Below are 18,235 nucleotides of genomic sequence, written 5' to 3'. Positions count from 1 at the left end.
AGATGGAGATTTGTTTTGATTAGATATGGTAAAACATCAGATATAAAAATGAGTATCAATGAAGGAAGGTAAACAGTATAAAAGGAAAAAGAGAGGCATGCCATGCACTAAGGTCACTTAGGGTAAGGACCAGGCTTGGTAAGAAGGCAAAGGAGGAGAAGGGACAGCTTGATGTAGAGCCCATCAGGAGGGAATGGGCAAGTTAGGGCACATATGCTAATTTTAGAATTGGAATGTAGCTATAAGAGCTGTACCTAGTTATTTGGTACCTGGGCCTGGGGTATTTTAGAGTGGGGGAATATTGTTTTGGTATGTAAGTTCACTGGTGGTGGATACTCTGGTTGGTTTATATCAAGATGTCCTCACAGAGGAGACATGATATCTGTAGAATTTAGATAGCTTTAGGAGGGACTGTGTCTTCAGGATTAAGGCCCCAAATCAAGAGCATGTACAACGCAGACAATAAGAAAATGTACTTAATATACTATATTTGTTGAAAACTTAACTGTATTCTTAGGAGAATACATTTTTAATATTGTGGACAAAAATAAACATTTAAGAAACTGTTCCTAATAGCATTATTAAAGGTGAATTAGAAAGAGATAAACTGGCTATAGAAAAGGCCCCTTTCTGATTTCTGTATCTACTCTCTTGCTTTGTAGGCAAATAATAGAGCTATTGTATTCTTTGGATTTTAACTTTTTTTTTTTAACTGAATTTCTCCTGCTAACCTTAGCCAAATTTGGTGAATAAACTTCAACTTTCATATTCATCTGTTATATTTTTATTCACCAGAAGGGGAGAACATATGCAAGTCTTGCTTATGGTTTCAGATATCTTATAGCTAGAGCTTTGATTTTGTTGTGTTCAACGATGAGTCTTTTTTACCTGTTTATAGCTGGTACCAATTCAGCTGTGATTGGAGAATATAAATGTACTTGGAAAATTACTTCTACAATTCAAAGGTCAGTTAAGATAGGTTATTGTAAGCTATGCAGAAATCTCAGGAGTGTTTACCATTGTTACAGATTTTGAATTTTGACTATTTTGTAATTTGTTGGTAGGAAGATTGCCTACTACATTAAAATTAAAGATGTAATAAAATCTTGGTGAAATTTTTCCAATAATCTACAAAAGGTGTTGAAATTGAACTTAAGAGTAATTGGACCGCTGATGGAGAGAAGACAAGAGAGGCCATGGGAGTCTTTTGGGGTGCAAGAAACATTCTTTATCTTAATCTGAATGATGGTAATGTAAACTTACGTATGCAAATTATTAAAGTACATATTTCAGATTTGTGGTTTTTGTATCATATTGTGATACTGATTAAAATGATGCCATTGTCAATCTTCTTGACTTAACTGCTGTATCTTACGAGATAGCTGTCTGTCTGTAACTGGAAGTCAGTATATTCTCATTGATAGGTTTCTGATGAATCAAGAAATTTGAGAATTTTAGAAATGTAAATATCATGATCACATTTTAAATATGAGACATCAAAAAGTTAATGTTTGGTATACTTTATTCCCTAGTTTAGGAGCTGTGATTAATGAGAATCAGAGACCATGGATGAAGATGAACTTGAATTGCACCCTCAAGAACCAAACACATTTTTTGAAGGAATAGGTATATCTATTTCTTGGGCGGGGGGTTCTGCTTTCCATCTACCAAATATGGAGTTGCTTGTCAAGATCATGAATTGCTAGGTATTATGTTGATTCATACTTAAGTGTCTTGTTACCTTATTAAAATATCATAGTTAGAATAAGTAACACCATCAACATCAAAATCTTAACAGTTATCTCCAGTACTTCTCATATTTTGCAGTTACACTACTAAGTCCAGAGAGCATTGATAAGACTATGTGAAAGTGTTTCTTGTTCAGTTCCACTTGTATAAGTTTACTATTGTTGCCATAATAAATTGCCACAATTTTAGTAACCTAAAACACCACCAATTTGTTACAGTTCTGTACATCAGAAGTTGAGATGTAGTGTGGTTCACCTGTATTCTGTGTTTATAGTTTCACTAAGTCAGAATCAAGATGTTGACAGCTACATTTATTTCTAGTGCCTCTGAGGGAGAATCCTGTTTTAAGACATTCAAACTTTTGGCCAAATTTAATTCCTTGTAGTTTTAAGGTAGAGATTGTTGTTTCCTTATTGACTATTAGCAAGTGCCATTTTTGTTTCTAGAGACTGCCCATATTTCTTCTGTGACAAAAATGGGTTGAGTCCCTCTCATCCTTCAAATATTTTGGGCCTTCCAATCCATCACATCCTCCTGACTACCACCAGACCCCCAATCAACATAATTTACCTATCTTACTTCCATACCTTATGTAGATCTACAAGGTTTCTTTTGTCATGTTACATAACATACTTAAAAGTTCTAGGAATTAGGATTTGGCTATCCTTGAAGGACCATTGTGTCTACATTGTCTACATCTGGTGCCCCAAACATGTATGTTCTTCCCAAAATTAAAATCTGTTTCCAGATTCAGCATCTAAAATTGTTATTTGAAATTAAGCAGTTGAGAAATTCCAAATGTCATCTAAATTGTGTGCTTTAAGTACTCTGGTATTTAGTTCATTAAGTATAATTGCTCCCAACAGAAATTATAGGGGAGTTTTGAATATTTTGGTTCAAACAGTGTGAAAGGAAGGTTAAATGTAGTCAGTATTCAAGATGAAGCCATTCCATTTTGTTTCAGTCTTGAGAATAATCTTTTATGGTCCATGGCATTGCTCCTTCTTCTTGGCTTTTTCATCTAAGATGGTGAGTGTTTGTAGTTATGTAGTTTTTATCAGCCTGCTTCCTGCACTTAACAATTTGGGAATCTAGCAGTCTCCTTTATATTGTACTTTCTTTGTCCTTTTCTATCTTAAGTTAGCATTGATTCTGATTATTTAAGTTTTTAGAGAATTTTGTACATTTTCTGTGTATGTCATGGGAATTTCCTCTGTTAGACCAAAACTTGTTTACATGCCTTTCTCAGATAATCACATCTCTTTCTGACTTCTACTTAGATGGCTGAGGGACAATACCCTTTTTAAGCTACCCTGAAACACCCAAATTTGATTGTCTGAGGCGTGTACTTTAGTGACCTCAAAGGACATTATATTTGGATTATTTGGTCATCAAGGAAGAATTGTAAAGTCACGTACTGCTTTTTCCCTAGAACTTGCGTTCCTAACAATAAATCTTTCTAATTTTAACTGTTTTTCTCTTGTTGACATCTGTGATGGCAGAGAACTTCCCCATTCAGTCCTGCTATGTTTTTTAATCAGTTGTTCCTACAGAATAACCTCCCTCAACAAGAAATGAGGCCACATCTTCCACACTGTACTAAAATCTCCTGAGCTAAATATCCTACTTCATTGTTGTAATTTATGTCTTCCACATAACTGCAAGATACAGTTTTGCTATGACATCTGCTACAACCTATCAAGGATATTTTTTTCTTCAGTTTATATTAACATGTTTCTAACTTGCTTTTGCCCTGACTAGCAGTGTTCTTAAAGACAGGGTGTCCTTTAATAGTCTTTACATGACAATTAGGTATTGTATTAAGTCCTTGTATAATTTCTCTACCTTGGTCATTTTCTCTGAATATTCAGTGGCATGAGTTGTTAACATCCATATGGTATTTCTCCTAGTTGTCTATTCAAGGAATGTCTGACTCCAAAGCCAATTGATGTGTTAAGAGTATTGATGTGTCAGCACTCTACTCTTTGGTATGGAATCTGTGTTCGTTTCTATTACTGCACCAAAAATTTAACAAACTTAGTTTAAAACAGCAGAATTCATTGTGTCAATTTTTAAAGTATATTTTACTGATTATGCTAGTACAGTTTTCCCAATTTTTCCCCCTTCCTCCCCTTCCGCACTGTACCCACCTACCCTCAAACCTTCCCCACTTTAGCTCATGTCCATGGGTTGTACATATAAGTTCCTTGACTTCTGTTTCCCATACTATTCTTAACATCTCCCTATCTATGTTATGCCTACCCATTATGCTTTTTATTCCCTGTACGTTCCACCTCATTATTCACTTCCCCACTATTAACCCTCCATGTGATCTCCATTTCTCTGATTCTCTTCCTCTTCTAGTTGTTTGCTTAGTTTTTCTTTTCGTTTTTTAGGTTCATTTGTAGATAGTTGTGAGTTTGTTGTCATTTTTTACTATTCATAGTTTTTGATCTCCATCTATTTCTTAGGTCCAAGTCCCCTTATATAATAAGGCCTTGGTATGATGAACTCCTTTAACTTGATCTTATCTGGGAAGCATTTTATCTGCCCTTCTATTCTAAATGATAGCTTTGCTGGATAGAGTTATCTTGGATATAGATCCTTGCTTTTCATGATTTTGAATACATCTTTCTAGCCCCTTCTTGCCTGTATGGTTTCTTGTGAAAAATCAGCTGATAGCCTAATGGGAACTCCTTTGTAGGTAACCCTCTCCTTTCCTCTTGCTGCTTTTAAGATTCTCTTTTTATATTTAATCTTGGCTAACTTAATGATGATGTGCCTTGGTGTGTTCCTCTTTGGGTCCTATTTCCTTGGGATTCTTGAGCTTCCTGAACTTCTTGAAGTCTTTTTCCTTGCCAGATTGGGGAAACTTTCCTTTATTATTTGCTCCAATAAGTTTTCAATTTCTTGGTCTTGTTCTCCTCTGGCACCCTTGTGATTTGGATAATGGAACATTTAAAGTTGTCCCAGACATTCCTAAGCCTCTCATTTTTTTGAATTCCTGTTTCTTCATTCTGTCTGGTTGGATGTTTATTTCTTCCTTTTGTTCCAGATCTGGGACTCCAGATTTGAGTCCCAGTTTCCTTCCCTTCACTGATTGTTCCTTGCATATTTTGCTTTATTTCACTTTGTGTAACCTTCATTAGTTCCTTCATTTTGCAATGGAGCTCAATCAATTTTGTGAGCATCCTGATCACCAGTGTTTTGAACTCTGCGTCTGATAGGTTGGCTGTCTCCTCTTTGTTTAGCTCTTTTTCTGGAGTTTTGATCTGTTCTTTCATTTGGGCCATATTGCTTAGTTTTGGTTACCTGTTAATGTTGTAGGGAGGCAGGGTCTTAAGTGTTCACCCCATTGAGGCAACCCTCTTTGCTGCATTGTGGTACTGCTTGTGAGTGAGGGTTCAGAGAGGGAACAAAATGGCTTGCTGGGCCCTTGCCCCACTTTCCAGTAAACTCTGTTGTATGAGACTGGGAGTTTCTCCTGCCATGAAACTCGATGCTGTAGTTTACAACTAGCTCGAATTGTTAGTTTCCCTTTCAACCAACCCCCTGCCTTGACAGTGCACAGTCCTCTGCCTTGCTTTGCCATGTGTCCTGTCCTCTCTCCCCCCTTGCGCACCTGGCTGCCCCCTTTATCTCTGCTACTTGTCTGGTAAATGTTTATTTAACTCCTTGGTTGCCAGAGTTCCATGCAATTTGACTTTCTGGCACTTTTGGTTGTTTATTGTTTCTAGATTGGTTATCCTTTTGGTTGTGCAAAGAAGTGAAGGGTTTCTACCCAAGCCTCCATCATTTTTTTATTGATCAAAAAGCCATCAAGGTAAAACTGGGGTATTTCCTTTGAATTTAAATGACTAAATTCAACGTGTCATCAGGATGTTGTTTCTTCTGGGAGTCCAGCCATTAATCTGACTCCAGCCAGTTCAAATAGTTGCTGAATATATTCCGTTAAGGTCAAGCTCCCCTTTTTTTTCTGGTTGTCAGCTGCATTCTGGTCATTGTTCATTGCAGCTGCTTGTATTCCTTCTCATGCTATTCATAATGCCCCTTTAAGCAGTAGTGAATTGAATCTCTCTCAAACTTAGAAGTATGTTTTTTGCTTTAAGATGAAACCTATCTTAAGGTTTATAGAACTTACCTGTATCTGCAAAATTCTCATGGCATAAACCATAATGTAAGATGTTCACAGTTTGTGATTAGAGCATGGATACCTTTCATGGTGGATATGATGAAGTGGGTTGGCTAGGGATTCTGCTTTTCATAGAGCTCTTCATATGGGTTCCTGTTACTTTCAGACACACTTCCTCATGGTTAATTTTTTATCTATCATACCAGGAATTTCTCATCCTAAAATCACACATGGATCATATCATTATTCCCCACTGCCAGGAGATAAAGTGTAAACTCAAGGTTCTCTACTTTTACAAATTTGTTTCTAAAAAGTCTTCTCAAAGTGAGCCTTCTGCATCATGCAAATAGTATCTGGCCTCCACCCCTTCAACTGCTTAAGGAAAATTGTATTCATAAACTAACAGTGGGAAAAAAGTATTCACAATTTCATGATTCTACATAATATTGTAAAATGACTGTACTAGAATTTGTATAGAATTAGTATATTCTTACATAGGTACTTTTACAAGTAAAAATTTTCGTGATTTTATTCACTGTCTTATGTGATCATATTGGAATATATGTAGTTACTCACTTTTACCAAGAAAGAGGAAGATTAACAGTATGCTTCCTAAATCCTGTGTGAGTGAGTGTGTTGGTGTATGTGGGAGGATAGTTTTATTGGCTCACATTTGCTAAAATACATGCAAAAGTTGTAAATCTGTCTTCACTTGAGCATTGTGAAGTATAAGTAATGTGCTTTAAAGAAAGACTGGAAGTACTTTGGAAAGAAATTCAAATTACTTACTAGCTTAATCTTTCCAGAGGCAAGTTTAGGCCATAGGCTAAGTGGGCTAGGCTCTTGCATTCTAGCCAGGATTGTTAACACTTTCCATATTTATTCATCTTTGAGCAAGTCACTTAATCTGCCAATGCCTCTGTTTTCAAATGTCTTAATAATACTGAAACCTCTCATTACAGTTTTTCAGAACACTTCCCACACATTTCCATTTGATCATCACAACAATCCTGTGAGGTATGCACGGCAGATATTACTGTCCTCACTTTACTGATCAGGAAACAAACTCAGAGGTTAAATGACTTGCCCAAGGTCACAAAACCCTTGTCTGATTTAGATTTTTTAACCCATGCTCTTTCCACTAAAGACTTCCACATTTATGTATTTAAAATGGGTATTTAAATGATTTATTTCTTTCAAAAAATTACGTACTGATTTTTTTTTTATAAAGAGAAAGGGAAAAGAGAGAAACATTGTTGTTCCACTTACTTATGCATTCATTGGTTTACTTTTGTATGTGCCCTGACCATGAATTGAACCTGCAGCTGTAGTGTACCAACTGGGCTACCTAGCCAGGTTAAAAAGGTCTATTTCTTGATGTGAACTATTGAAGACAAATGATTTTAAACCGTTTTGTAGTTCTGTAGACATGAAAGAAAACATTCTCATATTCTATATGTAACTTAAATGGGTATTAACTATACAGATAATAAACACCTTTTATTATTTTTTGGCCCTTATTGGTAACTTTTGTCTATTGAAGAATTGTGTGTTTCTCTGATTGCTTGGCCATTGACACAGTTATTGAATTAGGTACCTGCTTAAACTCAGCCACTCTGAGTCTCAACCAGGAGCACTAATCAGCTGTAACCAAGATACCTGATTTGTTTTACCTTGGTTTTTTGTGAGGATATCTTATTTTTGTTTCCACTCATGGCATTCATTAAGAGTAGTGCTTAAGTGCCATATGTTGTACAAAAAAACTGTGATCTTGGTGAATTCATTTAATCTCAGTGGACTCCTATTTATTCCCCCTCTACCTTCATTCCTAACTGAAGAGTGGTCTAGAGTAGCGTTTTTTATATTCTGGGAAGCTGCTTGGGGAATTGGGGTTTTCGGGGGATGGGAGAAGGCTGAAGAGAGAGCATAGTATTCTATCTTGGTGAGGCTGGGGCAGGCTCTGCTCCAGCTGATCTCATCTTTCACCACATTTTAGCTGCACTTTAATTGTTTATCCATAGAGGTCCTAACCATTTGCCTTTTCTCTTTCCTCCTTAATTGTAGCTTTCTGTCTTTCTTTAGTATATGTACCAATCCTTTTATATCCTAATTCTGCTAATAACTTTTACATTTTCTGTCATATTTATGACTCAGTCATTTTATATCCTAAAGTCAGAGGGTAATTTCTGAGTATTCAGTCATTGATGAAGGATATAATATAGAGTGGTAAGATTATTTATAGAATCTGAAAGAAAAAAGAAAAAAAAGAAATCCAAGAGTGATAAAAAGAAAAAACTGATGCATTGAAGGAGTTGGGGTAAGAAGGAAATCAGATATGAAGGAAAATGGTTTAATATTTTGAATTTGCATTACTTGATTACTTTTATCATCTTTTAAGATTTTAGGTAGTTGTCTGGGAAGTTTTTATGTTGATGTTCTAATAAATTGTTTTGTGAATAATTGTCTTTAACTGTCCCACATTTATTGCTTTTCTGGTATTTCTTTACCTCATAATTGATTAGGGTTGAGTAAAACATAGTCATTGTTTTCAAAATTTGTTTTCTTTTATGAATCAAAAATAGGCCCTTTTTCTTTAATCTATTTTAATGCTTGAGAAAACTGAGAATGTAGCTCATTTTCCTGGTAAAAACTAAACAACATTTACATCATTTTAGATAGTCATGCGTACCTACCTGAAATTTGTCATTTTAATTTTTGTTTTTTTAAGGAACTGATGCTACACACATGGATGGTGATCAGATTGTTGTGGAAGTTCAAGAAACTGTTTTTGTTTCAGATGTTGTGGATTCAGATATAACTGTACATAACTTTGTTCCTGATGACCCAGACTCAGTTGTAATTCAAGATGTTATTGAGGATGTTGTTATTGAGGATGTTCAGTGCTCAGATATCTTAGAAGAAGCAGATATATCTGAAAATGTCATCATTCCTGAGCAAGTGCTTTATTCAGATGTAACCGAAGAAGTTTCTTTAGCACATTGCACAGTCCCAGATGATGTTTTAGCTTCCGACATTACTTCAGCCTCAATGTCTATGCCAGAACACGTCTTGACAAGTGAATCTGTACATGTGTCTGACATTGGACATATTGAACACGTTCATGATAGTGTAGTAGAAGCAGAAATCGTGACTGATCCTCTGACAACTGATGTAGTTTCAGAAGAAGTATTGGTAGCAGATTGTGCCTCTGAAGCAGTCATAGATGCCAGCGGGATCCCTGTGGACCACCATGATGATGATAAAAGCAACTGTGAGGACTACCTTATGATTTCCTGTAAGTCTTGGGGTACAGTGATTGTCAAAAGTATTCTTAAGGCTGTCTTTTCTTACCACATCAGAGTGATACTTTCATGACATAATATAAAATTAAGATAAATCTTATAAAACTATGAGCACTGTTATTTTAGTTGGATCCTATAAGATGAGCCATAAATAAGAAAACTGAAATGGCACAAAGTAAAGTATTATTCCTATGTAAGATTGGAGTACTGATTAGAAAGATAAATTATGAAGATGTGATTAGACCATTAACTACCTTATGAAAATTACCCCTGAAACTTGCAAGGATTTCAGCTTGAAAAAAAAGTTGTTCTTATTATACAGTCAATTCTGTATTTACTGTTTTTCTTTCAGAATGTTGTCTGCTTTTCCTTCAAAATAATGATTATATTTCTTAAAAAATCAATTAGCTCTTAGCTTTGGAATTATATTATTTTAATGCCTTGAAATAAACAACTATATATAGATTTTATTAGAATGGGACATAATTAGAATTTTGTTTAAATAGCAAATGTCATAAGAGTTCCATTAGTAAATCCCATAGGTGTCTGAGCTTTCTAACAACCATTTTTAAATATGTTCTCTATAATAATAGGGTTTCAGTTTGTTAGTTGGTCATATCATCTACTTCCTGGTTTAAATAACTTGGTTACCCTAAATTACCAACTTATGGGGCTACTAGTTCTTTGGAGTCAAGTTTAAATGGCAGGTAGCGTCTGGGTAGAGAAATTATGGCGTGATCTGATTTATACATAATAGAGAAAACAGAAGCTGTTGAGTTAATCTTCTGTTCTTGTTTTTATATTTATACTCACAGTTTCATTTATTTGTATTTTTTATTGTTCAATTACAATTGTCCCCATTTTTCCCTATTATTCTCTCCCAACCTACAAACCCTTACTTCCCCCATCAGTCCTTCTCCACTACACTACCTGCCCCCATTGTCTTTGTCCATGGGTCCTTTATACATGTACCTTAATGACCTTTCTGATTCTTTTTGTAGCTTAAGAAATGGAAGTGTATCAGTTTCTGAGGTATCTTTATTCAATATACAGAACTAAGAATCTTACCAATTTTCTTCTCTTTAGAAATTTTTGTGCTTCATTAGATCTCTATATACCTAATAGTTTTTATAAAATGTTTAGAACCCATCTTGGTGAATTTCTTCCCTTTAAAGATCTTTCTTCAAATGATAACAAAAAGATTTTATTTTCTACAGTGTTGTAGTGTATCTGGACACAAATGCTCATTGTTGCAGCATAATTATATATATAGTCTTACAGCCTAGATACTACCATTGCTTTCAAGTTGATTATATCTTTCTTGAGGACAAACTATTACGTCTTTTTCACTTAGGTATATTTTGCATCGAAATAGGCATATTTGTATGAAATATTTGTTGAATTAACAGGTACTATCATTATAATTGAAATTCTAGGGATACCATGCTTCTTGCAATGCCATGACCAGTTGACATACTAATTATGACATTGGTTATAATGAATATTCAGTGAAAAGAGATTCAGTGAGTGAATAAATTAATGAAGCCCAAACCATTGTATCTGACAAATAAACTCAGAGTCAATACAATATTTGGTTTGTTTGTTGCATTTGGTAGTTATTGGAATGCAGAAGATGGTAAAATACTTATTTCACATATTTTATATTTTTAATATAGATATGTTTATTCATTTCTTTTTCTGTAGGTGATTATTAGATATTTTTGTAATTTATCATTTAAGGTTCCTCCAGATTTTATTTTGGGGGAGGGTTAACTGGTAAAACAGTAAAATTTTGGAGTTTTAGTAATTAAGAAGGTGATATTTCTGGAGAGTAAAAAAGAATATTTTAGCACAGATATCTTGATCAAGTTTTAAAATTGGTCCTGATAAAATTTAGAAACATATTTTGTTCATCAGACTGTACTTTTTTTTATTACTAGAGGTTATTCAGACCATATTGCAGCAGATACACATTTTCACAGGAGACATTACAAGGCAGTAAAATGAGTTGGAAACTGTTAAAGTACAAGGTAGAGAATGAAGAAGGAAAAAAAACCCAACTGTTTTAAGTAAAAACCAGTGTAGGAGCAACAATAATGTGACTGACTGACTATAATCAGGGCTTTTGTGACCAGGCTTTAAAAGTTGCACAATGAAATGGTTAAAGAAAGATGTAAACATCATTACAGAGAAATTGATAGATAAGACAAATAGGAGATAACACCACCTTGCAGAGAATTAACATGGCAAAATTACGAGAGAACATTTTATCTGACAGTTATTAAAAGTCATCTGTACGCAAAATCAGAATACTTAATAGAACTGGCCAAAATAAACTTTCAGAAGTGTGGAAACTGACTTTCAGCATTACAGGGAATTGTTTATTCTCCCCAAAATGCTAACTCATTGTAACCACATTGAGCTTTGTGGCCTTTTAACTGTTCACATCCACTCCTCTCAGAGGTGTGTGAGTGCACCCTCAAACCAATATCCTATTTTACCATGATAAACATTAATAGCTTGACAGCTACTAGAGAGGTCAGGATGGTGTCAGAACTCCTTCAAGTCTCATTTCAAGGAAATTGTCATTATTTGACCTAATTATTCTTTGGAAGATCTCATTTGTGAGGAGCTCTCCATTTTTATGGAGATTTTGAGTTTGCTAGTGAACAGGACTTCTCTGGAGTTGTCAGAAAAGGTCAGAGATAGTTATTGAACATCACTGCTAACTAAGGCCATAGATACAATTAGGGAAAATAGTAAGTGTTATAAATGTGTAAAGCTTAGGAAAATCTGTGGAACGAGATGTCCATAGAGGGAAGTTTTGAAAAAATGGGATATAGTGTAATGATTCTTGAATATGAAAATGCAAGGGCTATGTCTATGGTAGGGAGAAACTTGGCAAGAACCTAACCTCAAACCTTTGACTATCTTGAAGTTCTGCCCAAGCAGGAAGTAAAAGTCATTGTGGAGTAAAAATTGCCAGGCTAAAATGTGCTTCTTGGCAAAATGGAGGAATTACTGATTGTATGGAAATCTCAGTCAGTTGACCATTTCTCTTATTACACACTGGGCACACAAACAAATAGTACAAACTTCATGGAATTAAACAAAAGTTACCACATGAACAGGAATGCCAAACTGAGCAAATGGGAAGATCTAATTTGAAGCATTATTACACTTATATTTAAAAATCTTTTGTTTCAGCAAAAATTTTGAGACATACAGAGACACATGATAGACTCACGCAGAAACAGTACAGTACATAGAAATGCATCCTGAGAATCCCAGACAGTGAACTTGCTAATAAAGATTTTTCAAGCAGCTGTTTTGAATTTTGAAATGATTAAAGGAAACCACATGTAAACAATTAAAGGAAAGAAGATGGAGGAATAGGTGGACGCACCGTACCTCCTCACACAACCAAGAACAGAACAACAATAATTTACAACAATGATTTGCAGTCATAATATCAGAACTGTCAGAGGATTTATCTAAATGGAAGTCGGACAGCCAAGAAGTTGAAGTAGACCCGTACATCCAGACTGGTAGGGGACAACTAGCCAAGCGGGCGCGGGGCTGGCGCGTGTCGCAGGCGCGCGGAGGTCGGGGGCAATTTGGCGCAAAATCGGAGCAACAGCAATCCAGGGCGTGGGAGCGCAGTGGTGCAGCGGTGATCCCTGAGTACGCAAGCAGCAGCTGGGGGAATCAGTGGGGCGGCGATTGTGGACCAGGGCAGAGCTCACTGCCCAGAAGCCCAGGGAAGTGTCTGGCTCCAGGAGTACGAACAGTGGACATTGATCCCTCCTGTCCCCACTCCTGCCCCTGCCCCCCACATATAACGTCACAATCGAGCGACTGGGGTGCCCAGCCCTGGTGAACACCTAAGGCTCCGGCCCCTACCATAGCAAGAGTGACCAGACTGGAGAAAAAATAAATAAAATAATAGGAGAGACAGGGAAAGACAGAAGATATGTTTCCAGCAGAACAGATCAGTCCCCCAGGACTCATACTTTTGAGTGACCGAGAAATAGCCAATCTATCGGATGCACAGTTCAAAACATTGGTGATCAGGAAGCTCATGGAACTGGCTGATTTTGGATGCAAATTACATGAAAAAATGCAGATTACCTTAAAAGGGATGCAGGAAGATACACGGAGGAGAGCCAATAGTGAAAGGAAGGAGTCTGAGTCTCAAAACAACACAGTGGACCAGAAGGAAGATAGAATCAACCAAGCAGGAAAGCATGATGAAATAAGAATTCAAAAAATCGAAGAAAAGCTTAAGACCATCGAGGACACCTTTAAACGTTCTAACATCCTAATTATAGGGGTACCAGAAGAGGAAGACCAACAAGTGGAAAAGTTATTTGAACAAATAATAAAGGAGAACTTCCCCAAACTGGCAAAGGGAACAGTCTTCCAAGAAATCCAAGGAGCGCAGAGAGCCCCAAAGAAGTTGGACCCAAAAAGAAACACACCAAGGCACATCATAATTACTTTAGCCAAGGTAAAAACGAAGGAGAGAATCCTAGAAGCAGCAAGAAATAAGGGGACAGTCACCTACAAAGGAGTTCCCATCAGACTGTCAGCTGATTTTTCAAAAGAGACCTTACAGGCAAGAAGGGGCTGGAAAGAAATATTCCAAGTCATGAAAGACAAGGACCTACATCCCAGATTGCTCTATCCAGCAAAGCTCTCATTTAGAATGGAAGGGAAGAGAAAGTGCTTTTCAGATAAGGTCAAATTAAAGGAGTTCATCATCACCAAACCCTTACTTTATGAAATGCTAAAGGGACTTATCTAAGGAAAGAAGATAAAGAAAAGACATCTATAGTAAAAGGACAGCAAACTCACAATTATTAACAACCACACCTAAAGCAAAACCAAAAGAAACTAAGCAAACAACTAGAATAGGAACAGAACCACAGAAATGGAGGGCACATGGGGGGCTAGCAGTAGGGGTGGGAGGAGGAGAGAGGGGGACAAGGTATAGAGAATAAGTAGCATAGAATGTAGGTTGAAAATAGATAGGGGGAGGCCAAGAATAGTACGGGAAATGTAGAAGCTAAAGAACTCATAAGTATGACACGTGGACATGACCTAAAGGGGGGAAACGTGGGTGGGAGGGGGGTACAGGGTGGAGGGGAGTGAAAGGGGAAATGGGACAACTGTAATAGCATAATCAATAAAATATATTTAAAAAAACAAAGGAAAGTATGAGAATTGTCTCAAAATTTAAAGAATATTAATAAGAAATTTAAAAAGAACTGACTAGGAGTTCTGGACTAAAAATTATTTAGGTGAAATCAAAATTTCATCACAGGAGCACAAAATGTATGTTTGATTGGACCAAAGGAAGAATCAGCAAACTTGAAGGTACATCAAATAATATTGTGCAGTCTGAGATGAAAAAAGGTATGAATAAAAATGAATGTTGGTACATTGACCTGTAGAACATTATTAAGCATGCCAATGTACCTAGTCCCCAAAGGAGAGGAAGAAGGAAAGGCATCAAAAGATTATTTCAAGGAAAATAAAAGAATATTTTAAGAACCAATAACTGAAAACTTTGCAAATTTGATAAATACTCATCTACACATATCTTCAGTAAGAAGTTCAGAGAACATGTTTGTTAAACTGTTAAAAGATAAAATGAAAAACCTTGAAACCAAGTCACACAGAAGTGACTCATCATATAAAAGTGATCCTCAGAAAGTAAAGTTGTTTTCTAACTAGGTGATGCTAGGTTAAAAGATGAAGTGATACGTTCAGCATGTTGAAGGGGAAAAAAGTCCGTCACCAAGAATTATATATCCAAGAAGTAAAAATGTTTTTAGGTTCAAAAAGAAAGGCTGCAGTGATCCATATTGCAATGTCAGCATAAAGATAGACATAGAATTCAGAGTCTAGAAATAAGTCCCTTCATCTATGGTCAGTTGATTCTTCACAAAGGTGCCAAGACAGGTCAGTAAGAAAAAGAATAGTCTCCTCAACAAGTAATGCTGAAATAGCTAGATCTGTACATGTAAAGAATGAAGTTGGTTCACTACCTAAAAACATAAAATGAAGCTCAAAACAATAAAGACTGAAATGTGGTAGGTGAAATTCTAAAATTCAGAAGAAACATAGTTTTAAGTATTCTTGGAGAGAACTTCAACAGATTTGTAAATATTTTTGTTTCAAATACATTGTCAAGAATAAAAAAAATTGAAAAAATATTTGTGAAGTATGTACATAAGGGTCTGAGGTATTATATATGAGTAACTTCTACAAATGAAAAATAAGAAGGCAAACAACACTTAAAAGTAGGTCAGAGATCATAAGTGTAGACATTTTTCCAAAGAAGAAAGTAAACATATGAAAGATGCACATCATTAGTTAATACAAAAAATGTAATAAAAACTATAAGAAATGGGAATTTTAAAAATGGCAAGTAACAGGCATTTCCAAGAATGATAAGACTTTGTAACACTCATAAATTGCTAGTGGGAATAAATTGTGTAGCGACTTAGAAAAATTGGGCAGTTCCTAGCCCTAGCTGGCATAGCTCAGTGGATTGAGCGCGGGCTGGGAACCAAAGTGTCCCAGGTTCGATTCCCAGCCAGGGTACATGCCTGGGTTGCAGTCCATAACCCCCAGCAACCGCACATTGATGTGTGTGTGTGTGTGTCTCTCTCTCCCTCCCTCTCTCCGTCTCTCTCTCTCATCTCCCTCCCTTCCCTCTCTAAAAATAAATAAATAAAATCTTAAAGAAAAAGAAAAATTGGGCAATTCCTGAAAACATTAAACATGGAATTACAGATGTCATGATATTCAACTATTTGCCCAGGAGAATTGAAAGCAGGCATTCACACAAGTTTTTACACAAATGCTTATAGCAGCATTATTAATTATAATAGCCACAAAGCAGAAACACCCCTAATGCTCATCAGTTCATAAATTAGTTTTAAAAATGTGGTGTCACCATACTGTGAAATACTATTTGGCAGTCAGAAGAAATGAAGGACTAATAACAGGCTACAACATGGATGAACTTTAGAAGTGTAAGAAATAGTCATAGCTGATGTGGCTCAGTTGATTGAGCTCCAGCCTGCAAACCAAAGGATTGCCAGTTTGATACCCAGTCAGGGCACGTACCTGGATTTAAGGCCAGGTCTCCAGTCAGGGACAGCCACACATTGATGTTTCCTTCTCTTTCTGCCCACCTTCCCCTCTCCAAAATTAAAAAAAGTATGAGAAATACATGGAATGTCCATAATAGGTATATTGGGAAAGAAAAACTGGGGGTTGCCTAATCTAATTGTGGGTTAGGTTGGGGGAAGGGGTTAGCTAAAGAAGATAGCTATTGTTCTAGGACAGTGGAAATTTTCTGGAAATAGATAGTAATGATGGTTGCACAGCTGTAAGTTTTTCCAAAAATCTACTGAATTGTACTTCTCATACTGGAAAGGGATAAGTGTTATGGTTTGTGAATTTTATTTCAATATTGAAAAAGAATGATGAATGATGTGAGGCAATTCATTATTATAAGAAATTGACAATGATAAAGCAACCAAGTCATAATCACAGTTATGTTAGTTAACTTTAAGGATAATCAGTTATGTGGGCACTCATATCAAAATACACAATGATATAAGATAGTGCAGCAGTGTGTAAAAATTTTGATGAAACTATTCAAACAGTTTCATAATCAGCCACCTTATTCTTTGATACTAAATTATAGATAATTCTAAGGTATCCAGGATTTTAGACAAGTCTGAGTAATTTCTAGGACAAACAAAGAATCAACAGAAAGGACGCAAAAATGAAGATGTTGGTAAAATGACTGGAGTAATTTTTTGAATTAATTTCAAACTAGACCAAACAGGACATTAAGATTAGGTGACAGAAATTGTCTAAAAAATACTAACTGGAAAACATTTCAGATAGCACAATTTATAAGTGTGCTTCTTTTTTTTTTTCATAACAAAAGATGGTAGATACTGTCTTCAAAATATTCCAAATTCATTGTTTTCAAAATATTGCTTAGATGGTCATGCTTTTTAAAATCTATTTTTCTTGGATTTACAGATGTTGACTTCAACATCAGCACTTAAACATCTGACAAATGAAAGTTGAATAGTTTTTTATGCCTGGCATTGTTGTAGACTCTTGGGATCCGTGAACAAAATAGATGCAAGTTCTTTCCCCTCATAGAGACTTCCTTCATGGAGAGGTATAGTTGATTCTAGACAAAGGAAAGATTGCCAAACTCAGGATTAAATCCTGAGTTTTGCTACATTAAGTGATGGGAGAAAAGAGGCAATGGAAAAGGGCTGAAAAGTCATGGCCACTAAGGTAGGAGGGAACCAAGAGGTACGGTCACATAATCCAAGCGAGGAAAGTGCATTACAGAGGACAGTGAACATCTGTCAGATGCTGCTAGGGCAAGTGAAATGTTTCCTGAGAATTGGTGGTGAATAATGGTGGTGAATATTTTTTTGTGAAGTCATGGGCAAAAGCCAAATGAGAGTTTAGAGAATGTGGAATAAGACAAATTCAAGAAATAAAGCAGTAGCTTGCAGGAGATAGGGATCAAGAGAGCATGGTTTTGTTGTTTTAATAGGGTAGCAAGAAAGCTTATTTGTTCATGCAGTCTTGTAGAGGCTAGATAAATTAATGATGTAAAAGAAAATTGCTGAAAAAGAATGAATAATTTAGTGCTTAAGCAGAAGGATTGGTTTTAAATAGGAGCACAATTTGGTTTTGGAAACACAGAGTGAAGACAACATTTCTGGATTTAGTTTTTGCCGGGTGGACAGAGTGAAATGTAGTGAATTATCTTTTATGGTGATTTAGTTCTCAGGGAACTAGGAAGTTAACCTCAATTGAGTAGGTGGTATTGGAGTCTTAAGAAGAAAATGTGAAATAGAGTTTTTCAAATATTAAAAATGGGACCATAAATATTACGGAGTTTCTTTTCTCCATTAATATGTAATTGTATAAGTAGAGATGTAAAAACTTACATTTAAGTATGCTTGTGGTTCTTCAGGTCAAGTGTAATGAAATG

General features: G+C 35.9%; 1 protein-coding gene across 8 annotated transcripts in view; it reads left to right on the top strand.

The window, feature by feature from the left end:
* The window catches only part of LOC114489884 (zinc finger X-chromosomal protein-like), a 60,617-nt gene that overhangs the window by 31,589 nt on the left and 10,793 nt on the right, over positions 1-18,235 (top strand). For 2 of the 8 annotated variants that reach the window (XM_028503734.2, XM_036017257.1), the window contains exons 2-3: positions 1,533-1,626; positions 8,610-9,176. In XM_028503734.2, coding sequence (XP_028359535.1) covers positions 1,566-1,626; positions 8,610-9,176 — 628 coding nt within the window. In that variant the 5' untranslated portion in view covers positions 1,533-1,565. Of the gene's footprint in view, positions 1-27; positions 1,707-6,843; positions 6,899-8,609; positions 9,177-18,235 lie in introns of those variants that run through there. The other 6 variants (XM_036017258.1, XM_036017260.1, XM_028503735.2 and 3 more) reach the window with 6 other exon arrangements.

The sequence above is a fragment of the Phyllostomus discolor genome, chromosome Y (genome assembly GCF_004126475.2).
Source record: "Phyllostomus discolor isolate MPI-MPIP mPhyDis1 chromosome Y, mPhyDis1.pri.v3, whole genome shotgun sequence".
In the NCBI taxonomy this organism is placed as follows: Eukaryota; Metazoa; Chordata; class Mammalia; order Chiroptera; family Phyllostomidae; genus Phyllostomus; species Phyllostomus discolor.
Note: the sequence above shows the minus strand (reverse complement) of the source record. Positions and strands in the feature narration are given on the sequence as shown.